Here is a 19,844-nt window from a genome sequence, read left to right as displayed (position 1 = left end):
AGAGGAAGCTGGGCTCTGCAACCAATGCTCAGAAGGGAGGTGGAGCCGAGAGTAGTATCTCCCTCTTACTGCTCCTCCAGTGGGAGGAGGACTGAGCTGGGCTCCTGAGCACCGGGTAAGAAGCTAGATGCTTTGGTGTGCACCTGCGATCTCTGCTTCGGAAGGAGGACACACGAGATGGCATCCTTGAGGTTTTTGGCAGATTCACCAAGCTCCAGGCTCAGTGAGAGACGCTGTCTCAATAAGTTGAACAAGCAATTAAGGAAGATGCCTGCTGCTGGCTTCTAACCTCCATTCACATGCTTACACACACCCATGCACACAGACACCACACACGCTCACACGAAGTGACATGGTGAGCCAGGCCCAGGGCTCTCAGGAGGCTGAGGCAGGAGAATCTGGTTTCAAGGCTTACATGAGTTAGAGTGAGCAAGGGAAGTCCAGGCAACTTAGGATGCCATCTCAAAAATGAAAGAGTAAAGGAGGCTGGAGCTAGAGCATGTGATAGTGTTTGCCCAGCACGCCCAGTTCAAAACAGACAAACAAACAACAACAATAGCAACAAACTGGGGAGATGTTTCTATGGTCTGAAGAGAAATGAGGGAGGAAAGATATTTTTCAAAAATGGGAGGACAGGGGGAGAAAGTAGGAAGATGTTTGGGGAGAATTGATGTTATTCCTGTAAAGGGCAGTGGGTAAAGTGCTTGAATTAAAACCTTTTGGCTGGCTTAAACATGTAGAATATACTCCACGATAACTCAGACTTTGGATAAGTGTATTCCATAAAGATAGATTTGGAACTAGAGAGAGTTAGTGGTTTGAGCAATAGAATTGGAGGGTCCAGCTAATGTAGGAACATGCACACTCATTTTAGCACAAAATTGCTGATTATGTGGTTTCCTTCCCCTAGTGACATAGGAGCAGATGTTGGATTATTTAGGGATTAACAAGACATGACAAGAGAAGTCATGACATCAAGATCTGTAGGACTGTAACTTAGTTCAGCGCTCAGCATTTAGCTTGCATGGTGATTTGATAGCGAGTATGGAGTCTTTGCTACACATGGAAATAGAACTTCATCTCAGCCGTGTTTACATTGGCCCTAAGGAAATCTAAAAAGGTAATTCATTGTGCCTTGCTTCTTGTCAGGTGCTCTGCTGTGTAGTTTTGGCACAGATTATTGTATTCATCTTCATGTTAAGCCTGTGAGTTAATTACCTCTGCTTTAGCTATAAATACTAGCTTTGCCTCAAGGATCACAGCTGGAAGACGTTGGCTCAGGGATCCGAACTTAGGCCTGGACACACAGACTCATGACTTGCATTGTGCCACACTCCACTTTTGCACTGTGTGTGGACATAGTCACCTGACTAGGTTCGAAGTTATGCACACAATGTGACTTTACCTCTGTCACAGAGAAAAGAAGAACTACAGCAGAGTTGACAGATTCTTTTTTTCTTAGCCATTTAACTTTTTGTTGATTTTCAGATGTTCTAGAGGCAGGTGTTAGAGTCAAAAATAGAATTTAGTTTAAAGAAGCAATCATTTATTTACTTGGCCATCAGGAATTTCTGCAGTCTTTACCTTGAGTCAGTGGCATCTGTCCTCTGTTCAGTTTGCCTGGAGCAAATCTGAGAATTTGTAAACACATGGCTTGTGTTTGCCTCCAGGTGCAAAGGCTGACTGAATTAAGTACAACATCTAGAAAAACTAACCTTAAAGTATTTAGTTTAAATATTAAGCACTAATACAAATTATCTTAGTATAATCTGTAAGCTTTTTTTAACTGCTAGCTGAATGACCAAATTCCCATCTAACAATATGTGTAGAATAATTTGAATATGCGGATAGATCTGTGCTTCTAGTTAGTAGCTATGTCTCTTACCAAGAAACATGAATAAATTAGTTTGGGAAGGGCAAGTTTGTTCTCCCTGAGTGTGACAACAAACATTAGTTTCAGGTGAAAAAGCTCCCAGATTGACTTTCTCCCCTCTTGATCCGCCTGCTCACTTCCTGAACTCACGTGGCCTTGGTCCTTCTGCAGGCTTCCCCTCTGACTGATCTTTGTGAAGCACTCCATGAATACCCACTTCTGTTGGCCTTCCACTGCTGTCTTTGCTGACCTTCCTGCCTACCTTGCAGCCTCCTCATGTAGACTCTTGTCTTACTGTACAGTTTGCTGTAGGACTCAGCCCTAGGAGCTCTTTTCTCTTGAAGTTTACATTTGGTCTGCAGACAATCGTGTCTAGTTCCCGAAGTTTTCAACACTGCACACGCTGAGACTTCTAGATCTATGCTGAACCTCTGCTCTCTGAGATCTGGCCTCAAGCATCTGATTGTCAGTTTGATGGTAAACTCATGGCTGTGTAATAAGCATTTTGAACTCAGCGCATTCAAAGAACCTATGGGATGGGCAATCCTTTGCTTTCCCTTCGCCTCACAGCTCACTCCAACACCTCTTCTAAGTAGCATTACTACCCAATTCAGCTGCTCAAGGATGTCCACTTGAGTTGATCCTTGCCCGCTGCTTTCCTAAGATAAATTCTTTAGTTCTATCTGTCAATTATACTCTAGATCTGACATTTCTCATAGCCACCCATCTCTCCTAGGGTCCCCCTGTCTCTCCTACTGCTACTCTTGCTCTTCTCACTTTTCCCTAGTTAGAGTCAAGTGTTGTATTTGGCTTCCTCATATTTAGAGGAGGAGCTGAGATTTTTAGCATGGTTATACAACCGCATCATCTGGCCTTGCTCAGCACCAACTCTATCATCTAAATCGTTACCTAGATTGCTTCCTGGACCCCCCTGGAGGGCAGCTCACTCCTCCCCACCCTTTGGTCTTTGCCCTGGCTGCTCTCCTCCTCTCTTGCTTTCTCAGCTTGCTCCTCACATGACACCTGTTCTCTGGAATGCGCTCTCTTTACCCTGTTATCATCACCTTTCTTCTCTGCAGACACGTGAGCTCCCGAAGGTAGAAGTGCCCTGCTCTCAGTCCCCAGGACTTAGAACAGTGCCTACCACACACTCAGTGCTTACAGATGCTAAGTGGATAAACAAGGCTGTAGTTTACTGAAACAGCTGTAGGAGTCAGGGGTAAGCCAAGCATCCCTTTCTCTGGTGGAACTGTCTGGAGCCTAGGTCCAGCTCTAGAAACTCTCACCCTCCTCTTCCAACGTTTGTACAACCAGCTGTCTACCACATGCAGTCTCATATACCATATCCTGTGTATTGTCAGATCCTGTTCATTGCTCCTCTGCATGTTGCCTCTTTTTAAAAAAAGATTTTACTTTAATTATAATTAAGTTTGTATGTGTATGACTGTGTGTGGTTGGTGCATATGAAGGCAGTTGCCTGCAGAGGCCAGAAGAGGGCATCATATATCCTAGAGCCAGAGTTATAGTGGTTGTGAGCCTCCCACCATAGCTGGTGAGAACTAAATCAGATCCTCTGCAAGAGCAGTATGTACTCATAATTGCTGGGCCAGCTCTCTAGCCCCCATATGTTGCCTCTTAAATCCAAGCCTCATCTTCTTTGATAGTTGAAACCTTTATTATCTCTTACTACTTAAGTGTTGTGACCCCTGTATCAATTAGCCTAATTATTATCAAATGGAATTATTTAATTTATACATGTTATCTTTCATTTTATCCCTCGTAGCATGGCATATAGTGTTTTATTTATTTATTTTTACAGTAGTGGACACTCAAGTGGTTGAATAAGCAGGCCTTTCTGAAGAGTGGAGCTGTTGTGATCTGTGATGATTCTGACCACACAAGGATGCAGATCCTTTAAAGGAGTTTGTGCTTGCATAGTTTTTAAGGCGTTTTCGTATCTTTGTTGTAATAGGGTCATTACAATGACTGGACACACAGTGTACTGGCTCTTGGCTCAGTCTGTTCCACAGCAGAGTCTGGTGCATTGGTGTAGTAATTGGTAGAATTAAAGTGATATTGTGCTCAGTATCTGAATTTACGTTTTTAAAAGATCCCTTCTTCTCTTTTAAGCTAAAATCTCCAGGGATTGTTGAATTGCCAAAGAGTTTGGTTCACAAGCTGAAGTTCCCATTCCATGGATCCCTTGGGCGCACCTTCCCAGTTTGTGGATGTGGACACCCTGCTGAGCTGGGGTGACTCATATGAAGATGAAGTAACCGCCTCTGACGGTACAGCCGAGGCATTCCAGGAGGACGCCAGCAGATCACCTTTTCTTTATAATCGGGACATTAATGCAAAAGTGGTTCTTTGGTAACTTTTTCATTATACCTTACTGCATGTGAATTCTCATAATTGTCCTCTAAAGTTCTTTTTTATTGAATTCATAGCATTATTGAAATATTACTTTACGATACAGCCTTATTGAGATATAATAACATATGGCAAATGGTACAGGTTTAAAATGCACAGCTTAAATGTTGCATCCATGAAGCCCTCTCCACAGTTAGACAGAGATGTTCCCTTCATTTTCAGAACTAATCTTGTTGGTTTGCCTGTTTTGGACATTTCATATATATGAAATTCCTGCAGGAAAATACGTTGAGACTTTTGGACTAATGTTTTCAGTGTAGTACAAAGTAGTACTTTTCTTTTTATGACTTAATAGTACTCCATGTGTGCCCACTGAGAGCACACTTATCAGCGCCCTAGGTGGTGGGCATCAGTCAGGTTGCTTATATTCTTTCGACTGTTATCACTGATGCGAATTCTAAACTCTAATAACCAACTACCTACCCTCCACTGTGTAAGCATTCTGCCATAATGGTGGGACTATAGCAAGGGGCAAAGGTACACGATGAAGGTTCTGTGAATTCCGCAGTTACCGTAAAGTTCTAAAATGGCAGAATAATTTGAATCTGGAATTTTTTTTTCTGTTTCTACTTTTCTGCTATTGCAAAAAGCCGATATTGCAGAGATGGAAGGTTTTGGAGAAACTAGAAACTAGGTCAGTTATCTCCTTCATCTGCTTCACAATTGCTGTTTATCTGTTGGTCCATCAGGAAAGGAGACGTGGCATTACTGAACTGTACAGCCATTGTGAATACCAGTAATGAAAGCCTCACAGATAAGAATCCTGTGTCAGAGAGCATCTTCATGCTTGCGGGGCCAGATTTGAAGGAGGACCTACAGAAACTTAAAGGTGAGCGAACACTCTTGGGCCTGTTACTGCTTAGGGTACTTGGATGTCTTCCACTGTGAAGAAGTGTATTGGGTGTTCATGAAAAAAGCTATGTAAAGCTGATTTGTCTGTTGTTGAAATTTGTGTAGCCCCCAGAGTGCATAAAATCCCCTAATATTTTACTAGCAGTACAACTTATCAGTCATGTGCCGCATTTTAAAATGATAGTGTGCTGGTGTATCAACTTGAGTTATCTCAGAGGAGGGAACCTGAGTTTTAAAAGTGCCTTCTTCATAAGACTGGCCTGTAGGCAAGTCTATATGGCATTGTCTTAGTGAGTGATTGATGTAGGGGCCCCAGCCCACTGTGGGTGGAGCTGCCCCCAGGCTGGTGGTCCGAAGTTCTATAACGCAGGGTGAGGAAACTGTGAAGAGCAGGGTGGTTAGCAGAGGCCATGGGGATATGGAGGAGGACTGAGGGAGGTCGAAGAACCTTTAATCAAACTATAATAGATGCCATAATAAATGTATGGACGTTAGAAAGGAGCTTTAAGAAAACAGTGAAAAGTTCTTAGGTAGAGATAACAGAAGCTAGCAGGAAGAAGCTTCTCTGTTATATGAAGCTCATCCTTCTGGGATAAGCATGCGTGTGTGTTCTCATACATCATAGGGTGGGACTTGGAAATAATGCAGAGAGTGGAAAAGCAAGATGATTTTACACAAAATTTATCACTCAACCTTTTAAAGAGGAATTAATAGGCTGAGAGTTATTGGTGCTTAGCTGAGGTTCATATCATAACTCAGCCCTGTACTGAACGTGTGACTGGGAACCGTGTCATCTCTCACTGCTCAGTCTGAATCTTCTCATTTCTCAAGTCATCATGAGAATGGAAGTTCCAACCTCAGCTCTTGACACATAGCAAAAATTGAATAAATATTTTGGATGAAAAAAATCGGTATCATATAAGCCAGTTGGTATAATGGATGCCAATTTCTGATGCAGCAAGCTCTACCAATAAATTAAAGCACGGGTCATATGGCAGGAGCAATAACAGGGGACACCAGGTGGCATAGTGGGAGGCCACAGTGGGGGACCTCAGTTGCAATAGTTAGGGGCATCAGCTGCTACAGTGGGGGACATCAGGCGTGATAGTGGCGGTCATCAGGTGCCATAGTGGGAGTTAAGTTTCTATTTTTTTTTTTTAAGATTTACTTATTGTGTACACTGTGTTCTGCTTGCATTTATGCCTGCAAGCCAGGAGAGGGCACCAGACCTCATTACAGATGGTTGTGAGCCACCATGTGGTTGCTGGGATTTGAACTCAGGACCTCTGGAAGAGCAGTCAGTGCTCTTAACCACTGAGCCATCTCTCCAGCCTGGGAGAGTGGGGCAGTTAAGTTATATTGCTGCTGGTGTGACTAGTTAGCTCTCACGTGTCCTGTATGCATGGCCAGTGCTGACCTGAAGAAATCATTGAAAGTCTGAACAGGTGACACTGTAACATTTTTGTTAATTAATAAATGACTACAAGTTATGGCTTACCAAATTTATTATAGAAAGCTACATACACATATCAAATGAACTGACTAGAAATATAAGCAAAAAATAGACAGAAAAATTGATAGATGTTAAAGTTATAGCCTTGCATGAAATTTAGAATTATACACAGGGTCAAGCCAGGGAAGCCAGTTTGACAATCTTTCTTGCACATTTGAAATACCATCAGTAGAACAACATATCTTCCATTCTATTTTTTTATTTAAAAAAAAAAAAACTTAGGGTTAGCATGTTCTTCATCCTTTCCACAGAGTGTGCTATGAGGTCCTAATTTGCTGTGGCTGTATTTCTCCTTCCATGCCAACTGGTCTCCTTACATTATTCTTCATAAACTCCATTTTCCACACACTAAGCAGTGCTTGCATAGTAAACTGTGCACACATACTTGCTCCTCAACTGCAGACTGTTTAGTGATCCATTAGAGTCTGTAAGCTAGTCTCCAGTTCCTGAGTGACTTCACTCCTTTGTTCCCGTCTCAGCCCATGCTGCCTTTTGCCTTCAGAATTCAGTATCTGAGCCCAAAGGATCTCTGATTACCACTTGCTCTCCGAAAGTTTCTCTGTGGTTTGCATCTGCCGTTGCTCTTTCAGCTGTGCACTCTCAAGTCTTCCCGATGTCTGCAGTACCCAGATTCCCTTTCCTTCAGAAAGGTCCTTTGTCCCATAGAATGTGCTCTTAGCCTGCAGGGCTAGCTTCTCAGTTGTGCCCTAATCATGCTGTGATGTTATAGGTTGTTAAGGTGAGGACGCTGTCCTGAGCAGTGTGAACGTCATGTAGGCAGGAACTGCCCAGAGAAGATAACAACATCTTGTCCTTTAAGTCGTTGAGAAATGGAACTCCCAAGGCTTTAACTGAAGAAGCTCACGCTCTTCCACTGCTTTGTCGAGAACAAACCATCAGTGTTAAGTGAGGCTGTGTTTGCTCTGCACTGAGATTCCTGGGGCGACTGTGGGGCTCTTGTTGTAGTTGCACTACTTCTTTAAGAGTGATAACCTGGGATACACCTAAATGAAAAAGTATTCTCGTGTTAGATGTTATAGAAAGCACAGTATTGAACAGTACAAAGAATAAACCCAGTGAGGATTTGGAGGAAACACTAGTTATTCTCAAACCCTCGAGAAGATATACTTTGGTGATATCTATTGTGTTGCTGGAATTCCTGATCTAGAATTGTGTTTCAATTTAGCTAGAATTTTTTTTTTCTGAGAAATAGATCTTTCTAAGGGTGGGCCATGTAGGATTTGGGTAGCCATTTAGCCCGTCCCCAATCAGTACAACTTTCAGACTTTGAACTTGGTTACTTTTTATAAAAACAAAAGTTGTGGGAGTTGTTCTTTGTATTCCATTATAAAGAATTAGAAGACCTGGGTTCGCTGGAATGCTTGTTCCAGCCCAGAGCACATATCCAGAGCCAGCAAAACAGGCCAAAGCCTGCACACACACAGTAAGGAAATGCTGGGATCGTGAGTTGTGTTCAGTACTGCAGTGTGAGCTTTCAGGGGTAGGAGTGGATGTACTACAATCTCTGCTTGCTGTTTTCTGCTTAGTATGCTTTTCTTCCAGGATTCAGCGGCCTCTGTGCTTCATGATTGTGGGGTTAGGACTTGCAAAGGAGTCAGTTGAAATGCTGTTGAGTCATCTTTGGTAACTCAGATACTTAGTGCTTGTTAGCATGATATGTAACCGAGGGCAGACATCACACTTGACAGAACTAAGACCAGAGATAATCTTACTCAGTGAACTGGGTTTATTTTTCAAACCTTAAAACCTTTTTCAGGGTGATGTTTTAAATGTTTTTAACACCATTCAGCTTTGGGGCTTTGGATTAGAAGAGACAAATACATGACAGGTATTTGAGCAGGACTTTTGGGCATGATTTCCAGCATCCAGAGCTCTTGGGAACAATAAAAGAAAAGTGCTAACCCAGAAACAAGATATTTGTTCCTTTTGGTCAAGGGGAATAAGGTCTCATATACCCCAGGTTAGCCTAGACTCTATCTTGCCTCTGCCTTCCAAATGCTGGTATTACTTCCATGTACCACCAAGCCCAGATTTTTTCTTTTCAAAACTCTGATGTGATAAATCTCTACAACAAACTAATTATATATTTGCCTATGACCTATTTTTAAAAATCAATATAATACACATATTTTATTTCTTTTAACTAGCAATTTTCTACTTTGGAACCAATATAGCATACAAGCTAAAATAACTAAAACCATAATATTCCCACCACTCAAATATCACCACTTCTGGCTCTTTCCAGATGTAGTATGAAGGTATGCACGTATTCTTAGAAACAGTAATTACATATGCACTGCTTCCAAGTGTGGTACACATAGCATGTTCTTCAGAAGATGCGTTCTGCTGTTTGGCTTCAGACATTAGATCTAAGCCTAAACTCAAGGTAACATTTCCAATTGCCCAGAAATGTCCTTTGAGGTTATTTTACTGAAATCTTATATTCAGTCAGGACACATCCTTGTTAGATACAGATTGACAGAAGTCCAGAATCTCCAGAAGCACAAGTGCCCTTTAATCAGAACGAATGAAGGTCTGCAGACTCTGCACATAAGGGAGACTGTGCACATGTGGTGTGAGGTTTTGGAGGTTTATAGGATGAAAAACTGGGGGTGGGAGTGGGGGTGGACCGGAAGACAGAAGAGTCTATCTGCAGGTCAGTTCCCCTACAGGCTAAAAGTAAATAGCAGCAGGTTTAGTCTGTGGAGTTTCCATTCAGAGGCTCCCGTGGGTGCTGTCAGTCACTCCCCTTTGTCCAGAGTGTCCCAGGCCACCTGAGGCTTTCAGGTCACTGACTGCTTGTTAGTTGCTCTGTCCCTCCTCCTTAGCAACCTCCGAAGATCACGAGGGAGTGAGGAGTGAGGTGCTCAGTTCTGGGAAGATCCTTGTTTTCTTCCCTAGTTCTTTCTTAGAAGAAATCTCACTGGGAGCTGTATTTTCTTGGTCTGTCTTCCTTTTTGTTGTTGTTGTTATCTCTTCATTTCTTTTGTTTTGTTCTCTGCTTGGTTTCTTCAGCTGTAGTTTCAACCCCTATTGAAGCTGTTCTTACCGTTTCAGTAGTCTGTAGCAAATATGCATTAGTGCTGTTTTCTGCCCTTTCTATAGTTTTTAAAAACAGCATTCTGGTCTTGACTCAGAGGTCTTGCATCCTCTCGCATGTCTCTGCGTTGCGTTTCTAGCGTCAGGACTTCTGGTCATTTTGTAAGTTTCTATGCTGCCTGTTGTATATCAGGAACATCAGTTTGTTTTGTCTACTTCCTCACTTCCTGGGGATCCTTCAGTGCTAGTGGTGTTTGAGGAGGAACTGAAAAGCTGATGAGGCATGTTTTGTGCCTGTCTTACTTATTCGCCTGCTTGTTTAAGATTGTGTCTTATGTGGCCCATACTGGCTTAGAACTTACTATGTATGGTCCAATCTGTCTTTAACTTGGACCCCGACTTGTCCTCTCAAGTGCTGGGATTACAGCTGTGGGTCACCATGCTTGACTGCTTAGTGCATTCAAGCTGCTGACAGGGCACAGATGAGGTATGGCTTATAGTATTTAATTCTCAGTTCTGGGATCTGGAAGTCTGGTTTCAGGATGGTGGCAGATCAGGATCTTCTGAGGGTTTCTGGGCCTCCTTAGAGGAAGCAGTCTCTGGATTGTGTTGAAAAGACATTCATCCTATCTGTGAGGATTCCAACAAGATCTCATCTCATTTCTCTCACCTCCCAAAGATATATGCTTTGATGCCACCACATGCCACCGTGAAGTTTCAACATAGGAAGTGGGAGGGACATGCATGAATTTACTCCTTAGCAATGCTATTGGTTGGCCGGTCTCAGGAAGAACAGACATCCTATGGTTCTATTGGGGAACTGAAGGGTTGCTTTGATTATCAGACTCAACTCATTCTTGTCTTTGTCTTTGGATATCCATGTTAGACAACTGATGGAGGCAAGCAGCTAGGCCTTTTCCTGACAGCTTCAGTGCCTCAACTGAAGCTCCTCTTTGCACTTGTGTGTGTCTCTGGATCCCAGAGACTCTTGTCCAACATCTCCAGGGAATACTCTTCTGTCCTGTTGCATCAGTGGCAAAGAAAATATACCTTGCCATGCTAGTGTGAGGAGGGTTGCTGTGGTTTTGATTGACTGCATAGCCGAGCCGTCTCTTCCCACATCACAGCATGGTCTGGCAAGTAATTATGAGTCTTTCTAGTGTACTCCAGAAATAACAATAACAATAGCCACTGCTGCACTTGTGCACTTTGTATAATTTGGCTCATGTGATCCTCTAAGGCCAGTATTTCCCATGAGTAGGAAATCAAAGCAGGGAGGCCATAAACCTGCCCAGAATTTACACATAAACACTTTGGACTCTGGATTTAAATGAAGCAATTTGTTTTAAGTCTGACTCTGCCCTTTGCAAAGCTTCGTACCTCTTACTCCATTTGTAGGCTGCTAGATTTCTTCCCTTTGCTAAACTGGTCATCCATAGACTGTTGGCTTTTCTCCCTTCAAAAACCTGGATAATTCTCTGCTCTGGGCGCATCTTGTAATATAAGATTGTGCTTATACCTGCTCCATCTCAGCGCCACAAGAACAGAAGGACCAGACGTGGGTGCTTGGATTCCTGTTTTCAGATGACATTCCTCACAGTTCTTAATGCAATGCTGTATGCCTTGCATATTTGTGTTTTCCTAATATTTACAGGCTTTTATGTTTACAGGCTTTTATGTGTCCCCATTGTTTCCAGGTTGCCGAACTGGTGAAGCAAAGTTGACAAAAGGCTTCAACCTAGCTGCTCGGTTCATCATTCACACAGTGGGACCTAAGTACAAGAGTCGCTATCGCACTGCAGCGGAGAGCTCCCTGTACAGCTGTTACAGAAACGTGCTTCAGCTGGCCAAGTACGGCCTGTTCCCCACATGCTGTCAGAGAGGAGGCCTCACTGTGGGAAGCAAACTCTGAAGGGCTCAGATAGTATCTCTCAGAGTATGGTTAGATGTTACATTAATGTAACTATCAATACAGTTGACTATTGTAAATTTATTGGTGGGGAAGGAGAGATGCACATTTGCATTTTGAGAGTATTTATGGGTTATGTATGTAGAGAATTGTTTTAGTACAACTTTTGGGTTTTCTGTCTGATTGCAGAGAACAGTCCATGTCTTCTGTTGGCTTCTGTGTCATCAATTCTGCAAAGCGAGGTTATCCGCTAGAAGATGCAACGCACATTGCTCTTCGTAAGTAATGCTGGAGGTACCACACATACATCAAGGTCTTAGCATCTTCCATTACTAGACAGAGTTCTAACCAGAGAGCATCATGGCATTCTGGGAGACTTTGCATTTCTAGATGCAGTTAGTATGGTGTAATTTATACCTAGTCATAAAGGCTTACAGGACTTGCTCATTAAGTTTGAAAATGATACCAGACTAGAAAATATAATTAATGTAATGAGTATTACACCGGGCAGTGGTGACTCATGCCTTTAATCCCAGCACTTGGGAGGCAGAGGCAGAGACAGAGGCAGGTGGATTTCTGAGTTCTAGGCCAGCCTGGTCTACAGAGTAAGTTCCAGGACAGCCAGGGCTATACAGAGAAACCCTGTCTCAAAAAAACCAAATCCAAAACCAAAAAAAAAAAAAAAAAAAAAGAATAATTTTACCAGTATATAAAAATGTAGCAAAAACAAATTCATAATATATTTGCATAGTATTTTTCTATTTAGACAGCTGTAACTATGCCCACCCCTGTTCCTGAATAGTGACATGGAGACTATTTATTTATAAGCTTTTGGCCTTATAGCCAGGCATTGTTTCCTACTGATCTTAGTTCTGCCACATGGCTTGTTAGTTACCTTTCCTTCCTTCCTGGACTGCTTCTTCCTTCTTGTCTACCTGGCTAAATCTCCCTTATCTCGTTCGTCCTCTTCCTCTTCTTTTTCCTCTTCCTCCTCCTCCTTCTCCTCCTTCTTCTTTCTCTGTCTCTCTCTGTCTATCTCTCTCTCTCCATCTGTCTTCCAAAAGTTCCACCTTACCTTACTATTCTGCTTTTTGCTATAGACCATAAGCATTTTATTTTAGCCAATCAGAAGGTGATGGAAAACAGTGCTTTACAATATATTAGCTTGGGAGATGCTTTATAATAATGACAATACCAACATCTGAACAGCAACTAGATCTCTGAGCGCAGAAATCAGCATTTGAATATACAGTGCACAAAAGCATCATCCAATAGACAGTACCATTCAGAAGTACTCCTTTAATATAAAACTGTGTGCTTCAGATTAAAAATCACTGACTCCAAACTGACATGTATAGAAGTTTGTATAAACGTGCAGTGTTGGGCTGGGGACGTAGGTCAGTGATGGAGTATGTGCCAAGGATGTATAGGTCTCTGAGTTTAGTTCCCAGAAATAAAAACTAGTACTCAGCTTGGGAGTCCATGTCCTCAGTGTATTTTAGGTCACAGTCACAGACATTGAAAAGCGAGGACATTTGCTTGAAACATCAGTGGTGTGCAGATATGATGCTCATCTTCAAGTACCTGAGGGGCTCCCACAGTGGTCTTATGCTGCAATGCATTTTTGAGCAAGAGTTCTTCACAGGGGTTGGGCAATCATCATAACCTACATTGTGCATCCATCAAAAGAATGTTGCCGTCCCTTATCAGAAATACAGACTTTAAAAGCTATCCCAAGAGCTTAACAGTCCTCATAAAGGTGATGAGTAAGAATCCTAACCTCCGACGGCCAGATGTAAGCATGTTTCCAGGGAGGGGCTTCGGTTACCTTGAGATAATACTGTCTGTTAAAGAGGTTCTCATTACTAGGAACAGTGCCTGCACACCCTCCTTAGATGATACTATGTAAATTCCCTATGTGCATTGTTCTGGGGAAATGGTCTAAAGGGTTGTTTTACTACATAGTAATACCTTAGGCCACCCCAGTTTTAAGAGTAATTTTCCAATAACAGATAAAGATCAATAGTGGGAAGATTACTTCTAAGAATGTAATTGGCAGAAAGGAAGCAAGTCACTCTTAAAACTGAGCTAGTCAAATTGGCTCAGGGCCATTTCACCTAGACCTTACATGTGGGAGAATTATAGAGCATCTCATTCAGAACACATAGAGACAATAGTATACTTCTGGAATTTGAAAATAATGACTGGTTTGTACACGTTTATAGTGCATGCTTGCTAAAAGTGAATCCATTGACATATGTCTTTCAAATCAAGAGTTTTCTTGCTTATTAAACTATTAGCAAAACATTTTTATACAAAAACTTAATAGCTTCTTGACCAGTATACTAAGACTTTTTATAGTATCTTTTCCCCCTAGTTCATGTACAGATAAAGCCTTTGAAAAACCATAAACATCAACAGTGAAGTAAAATTACTGGGTTACTTATTCAAAAAGAATTTGAGTTACTGGCCTGCTGTACTCTGTCCTGTCCAAGAGCAGCCAGCAGTGCAGCAAGAAGCCCATGGTGCTTGTTCTAGTCGTCCACGCTTTGGTGTTGAAGGTGTTAATGTCCTGAATGTCACTTTCACTAGTTAAAGCGTCTTCATAAATATAAAGCATGTGACATCCTGTTTGGCTGCCAAGCAGAGTACCCAGCTGCAGCTGGAAGGAACAGTGTAGACCGAAGTGCCAAATCTTTGAGTCATGAGGTCAATCTCATTCCTCTTCCTGGCAGAAGTCTCTTTCTAACTGAGCACCATTGAGAGAATTTGATTTGATTACTACTTGGCATTACCTTCCATAGGAAATATACAGTAATTATGTTTAGAGACAATTACATATGAGTGTCAAATTTTTATGTAATGTAGATAGTATAAAAGAATTTATTTTAGGATGCTATTTTAAGGAAACGGTTGAAAGCAGACCAGAAGAAAAGCAGTCTTGCACCTAGAGCAGCAAAGTTACAGATCTTTATCAACAAATGAGTCTACTGTACTACATCCTTGGACTATATTACTTACCAATGCGGGTCATAAAGTATTAATTTAGTTATTAGTTGCTTTTGATGAGTGCATGTTATATAACCATGTTCTGCTAGACTTCAATTAGTATAGTGTTAACATAAAATATGCCTGACTTTAAATAAATCCACATTGTAGCTGTAAGAAGTTTACAGATAGAAGGATGCTCAAAAGCTCTCAGAGGCTTCCCAATTTACCATAGGACAATATCTCATTACACCTATTGGAAACTTGAAAAGCCCTAAATCGAACTTGAACTTGAACTAAGGTGGGTGCAGAAGATTCTGTATAGTGGGGCACAGGGAGGGGTAGAGTTCTACACAAACATAGCTTAACACCAGAAGAGAGTGGAGGAACCATGTTTTCTGGTCAGAACTGACCTCCCACTGGGTAGGGCATCATGAAACATGATAATAGACGACATGCGGAGGAACCATTGGAAACAGGACTTAAGAGGTGTTAGCAAGGGCAGTGTGGCAAGTCATTCAGGAGCTTTGAACCTTAACGCAGGAGCTTTGAACCTTAACTTAAAGGAGTACAACCACATTAGAAGTATCTCCTACGGAAGGTACTGTAAAGAGATTACCCAAGAAGCAAAAGTTGTAGCCTTGGAAATGAAAGAGACCAGCCAATAAGTTAGTGCCAAAATGTGTGTAAGCATTAAGAACTTGAAAGCAGCTGATAGAGGAAGGATGGATATTTGACATGCCAGCAGAATTAAAAGATTGTGCACAGAAACCACATGACAGTGTGGATTGAAATAAAAAATAATGAGAATGCCAGAGGAAATGCAGAGCCGGTGAGGTGGCTCAGCAAGTAAAGGTGCTGGCTGCCAGGCCTGATAGCCTGAGTCCACCCTGGAACCCTGGCACAGGACAGAGCTAAGCCCTGCGAGTTGTCCTCTGATCTATGCACACGTGCCATGGTGCACGTGTACAATGGTGCACACACCTTAGCATGGGATAGAGACCAGGAAAAAGATAACTTTGGTTTTGGGAGCGGGAAACAGGCTGAGTGGGACGCCTCACAGGGTAACTGAATGAATCCAAAGGCACTGTGTTTTGTATTTGTGCTAGATCATTCTGGCCAAAGGGAAGCCCCAGAGAAATACAGAACATGCTGGATAAAGGAAAGAAGTCTGGACTCAGCATCTTCTGTAGCCAGCCACTGTCACAGACACTGTAACTAGGGCAGCAAGTATAATAAAGCCATGTCGCCTTAGGGCCAGTGAAGGGCTGAGAGCAGAGCAGATGTGCCATAAAGGGACCTGTGAAAATGGTCTGCCACAGCTGCTCTGAAGGAAAGCATTCCAGGCTTGAGAGGGCATATGAGGGGCGTGTGCCAGGCTTTTCTGGTGGTGGGTGACTGAGCAGTGGCTGATGAGGTGAAGGGTGGCCTGTTACAGAGATCAAAGCTTGACTTTGACATTGACTATCTTCCCATTCTCTTCCTTAGGTACTGTGAGGCGCTTCCTGGAGATCCATGGGGAAACCATTGAAAAAGTAGTGTTTGCCGTCTCAGAACTCGAAGAGGTATTTTACTAATACTTTTTGTTTAGTTTGAGTCTTAACCCCACTTGTGTAACCTTGTGGTCCTGGTCTGTTCACTGACTCTGAAGCAGATAAATCTAATGATTTAAATAAATGTATGGTAGTGGGATTATGCTCATTCATTGAAGAAGACATATGATGAAACTAAAGCAGTGTAGAAGGAACCCTGACAGACCAGTGTAAACCACGCTGTACTGACTGCCAAGTCCTCCTGCTTCAAGGTTTGGAATCACAGGCATGCACCACCCAGCTAAACGGGAGAGTTTGGTTCAGTTTTACATCTCAGCTGCTGTCTTCATAAGGGAAGTGACACAGGTTGGTAGTTCTGCCTGCTGCCTGCACTGTCACCTTGTATTCTCAGTACTAGGTCTCTAGGGTTTAGGACCATAGCTGGAAAATCTCTGTTCTGCTGGTGAGGCCTCGTCATCTGCTTGACTGGGTGCAGGTAGTAGCCAAGCCAATGCTTGGCAGGTTTATGTGTTTTCTTGTGTGCGGTGGACTTATTTAAACTTGGGCCATGTAGAAAGTCAGATCTTTGTTTCTATCTCCCTGGGTGTCCTTAGTTTGAGAGTACTGTGTCGTGCTCAGCTTCTGATAGTTCTGCTTGTACCCTTCATCAGACACTTCCCTTCTCAGAGCTTTGCTAAAATAGGGAAGTGGAGGAGGAGGAGGAGGATGGTGGCTGGGTGGTTTTCACAGACAAGTCATATTCTAGAGTAAGTTGATACTGATTTTAGGAGTCAGGTGGTCCTGAGAAGGTCAGCATTCCTTAGCTAGCGAGTAAAGTTTGAAGATGAAAAAACATGGAATACACACAATGTAAAGAAAACGCACATAACTAATTCTTAGTTCTTAAAAAGTATTATAGAAATGACCATGATAAAGAAACTTCACAACATTGGCTATTATAGAAACTCAAGCCAAAACCACAGTGAGATACCACAAAGCCATCTGCCGGCCACATAAGAAGTTACAGTGAAATACGGCAGCTTCTTAAGGATATATGGAAAATACTTAAAACATAAAGATGAATATTTAAAAGTGTTGTTCGCCAAAGACAACAAAGAGTAGCCAAAGAGTAGAAAGTAGTCAACAATGGATGGGGAGCAAATGTTGAGGATACATAGACTAGGAAGTAAGTCTTCAGCCTTGGAGGAATGAAGTGTGGATACCTGTATGGCAGTGAACCTTGTAGCATTATGCTAACCAGAATAAACTAGACATAAAAGGTCACAAAGTGAATTCTGCTTTATTGAAATGTTGAAAATAGTCACATGCACTGAGGCAGAATGGGTGGCAGCCCAGGTTTTGGAACTAGGAGTTATGGGGAAACGGTTGCTGGGGAGTTGAGTTGAGGTGATGCCAGTGCTCTGGAGTTAGACAGTGGTGATTGGGCGCCGTTAAGAACATCACTTAAGTAACGAATGTGTGCGTCGGCATGCCTGGACCCAGTGTGCCATGATGCAGGGTGGAAGTCAGGGCAGCTGTGTAGACTTTGCTGTCTCCTTCCTTCCACCTCTGTGCTTCTGTCAGATTGATCTCTGGTGGCCAGGTTTGCACAGCAGGTGCCTTGACAAGCCAAGCCTGTTGTCTGTGTGTTTTCTTGCTTACTTGCTTGTTTCTGCTGTTTGTTTGTTTGTTTTTGAGAAAGGGTCTCTATGTAGCCTTCATTAGCCTGGAACTCACTGTAGATCAGTCCAGCCTCAGACTCATAGATTTACCCGTCTCTGCCTCTCAAGTGTGAGGATTACAGGCATGTGCCACCATGTCCAGCCTATCTGGGTTTCTATAAGATACAAACCTCATGTCTCCAGGCTTCTGTTTAGGAAATGCTATAGTTCTGTGTGTAATACTGATTTCTGAAAGGATTTCATTGACTGAGATACTCAACTCCATCACTTTGTGTGCCGTCTTATTTTACTCCTTTTTAAAGATTTATTCATTTATTTCATGTTTATGCATATGCATGTGCATTTGAGTGTAGGTGCCCATAGATGCTAGAAGGATCTTTAGTTAGAGACAACTGTGAGTTGCTCAGTGTGGGCCCTGGATCCTGGGTCCTCGGGAAGAGCTGCAAATGCCCACAGCCTCTGAGCTCTCTCCAGCCCTGTAATTTAGGATAGTCGATGAGTGATGCTAGGGAATGGTGCAGCCATGCCTAGGATGCAGAGGAGACAGGGGGCCTCAACAGACACGGAGACTACAGCACCATCATCTGCTCTGATACCCTCAGTGAGGGTAAAAATCATTAAGAGAGTACACCTTACTCAGTTTTTATTGTAGCACATTGTAGTTACTGTTTTAATTTTTAGTTAGCTTACGAAGTGATGGGTTTCATCATCTTCATATCATGTTATTAAATTTTGTTATCCTTAATTTCCCACCTCCATTGCCTTCATTAATTATTTTGAAATTAGGCTTATTTATGTATTTTATTTTGGAGGAGGCTGGGGGAGGTGTATATGCGGAAATTAGAGGATGCTCTTTAGGAGTCAGTTCTCTTCTCCCGTGTTAGTTAGGTCACAAGGATCAAACCCAGGTCATCAGACTTTGTGGCCTTTATCTAAGAAACCATCTCACAGGATCTTTTTTTTTCTAAGAGTGAGTGAAAACTAACAGACCTTCAGAAAATAGTTAGAAATGTTTCTAAAAAATGAACAGCTAGCCAGGCAATGGTGGTACACACCTTTAACCTCAGCACTCAGGAGGCAGAAGCAGGTGAATCTCTGAGTTTGAGGCCAGCCTGGTCTGTAGATCAAGTTCCAGGACAGCGAGGGCTATACAGAGAAACCCTCTCTCCAACCACCAGTCCCTGCCCACCTCAAAAAAAAAAAAAAAAAAAACCTGAAAAAAATAAACGTGGGTCAAATAGAGACTGGTACACTAGCTTCAGCGGGTAACACTGTGCCTCAAGAGTCAGCCAATAGGATGTGAGTACAGGCAGGAGTGGCAGCCGTGGTGACCTGGACCAGGGTGGGGTTTCCTGTGACTTGACTGGAGGCTTGATTGTCCCTGCCGGACAGGTGAGGCTCTCGGACAGCCTGCAGTCTGAGGGGGAGTGGTGAGGCCTGTGGTGGTCAGGGCACGGGGGCCACCGTCATCACTGTGTGGCTTGCTTTCACTCTTCACTGTTTTTCACACAGCGCCTTACTTTTCTGACGCAGGCCACTTACCAAAAGCTGCTACCTCTGTACTTCCCAAGGTCGTTAAAGGAGGAGAGCCGGTCACTGCCGTACCTGCCCGCAGACATCGGAAATGCAGAAGGGGAGCCCGTGGTGCCTGAGCGGCAAATCAGGATAAGTGAGAAGCCCGGTGCCTCGGAGGGTGAGTCCTGGGGTTCTGCGCTCCTCAGCTTCCTTCATTGACATACGGAGTGTGGGTTTCCTTGACAGTTTCATACAGGCATGGCAGAATTTGCTTTGCCACAGCCAAGCCTCACTCCTCACCCTTGTTCTCCTGCTGGGCCCTTCTTGAAGTGCTCACTCCCACACACACTTTCTTTTGTGTTACATCTGTATGAAATCTAGATTCCTCATAAGAAAAAAACCATGAGATTTGTGTCTTTCACCTGCCGATCATGATCTCATTTGTTATGGCTGAATAAAACTCTAGTGTGTATATGTGTGTGTGTCTCAC

The 19,844-nt window shown here is 42.8% G+C and overlaps 1 protein-coding gene across 2 annotated transcripts in view; it reads left to right on the top strand.

Moving 5' to 3' along the window:
* The window catches only part of Gdap2 (ganglioside induced differentiation associated protein 2), a 45,988-nt gene that overhangs the window by 3,250 nt on the left and 22,894 nt on the right, over positions 1 to 19,844 (top strand). For both annotated transcript variants that reach the window (XM_052179646.1, XM_052179647.1), the window contains exons 2-7: positions 4,004 to 4,243; positions 4,993 to 5,132; positions 11,426 to 11,579; positions 11,827 to 11,915; positions 16,114 to 16,190; positions 19,373 to 19,532. In XM_052179646.1, coding sequence (XP_052035606.1) covers positions 4,068 to 4,243; positions 4,993 to 5,132; positions 11,426 to 11,579; positions 11,827 to 11,915; positions 16,114 to 16,190; positions 19,373 to 19,532 — 796 coding nt within the window. In that variant the 5' untranslated portion in view covers positions 4,004 to 4,067. The remainder of the gene's footprint in view (positions 1 to 4,003; positions 4,244 to 4,992; positions 5,133 to 11,425; positions 11,580 to 11,826; positions 11,916 to 16,113; positions 16,191 to 19,372; positions 19,533 to 19,844) is intronic.

Source organism: Apodemus sylvaticus, chromosome 4, assembly GCF_947179515.1.
Source record: "Apodemus sylvaticus chromosome 4, mApoSyl1.1, whole genome shotgun sequence".
Lineage (NCBI taxonomy): Eukaryota > Metazoa > Chordata > Mammalia > Rodentia > Muridae > Apodemus > Apodemus sylvaticus.
This window is presented reverse-complemented; position numbering and strand designations above follow the sequence as displayed.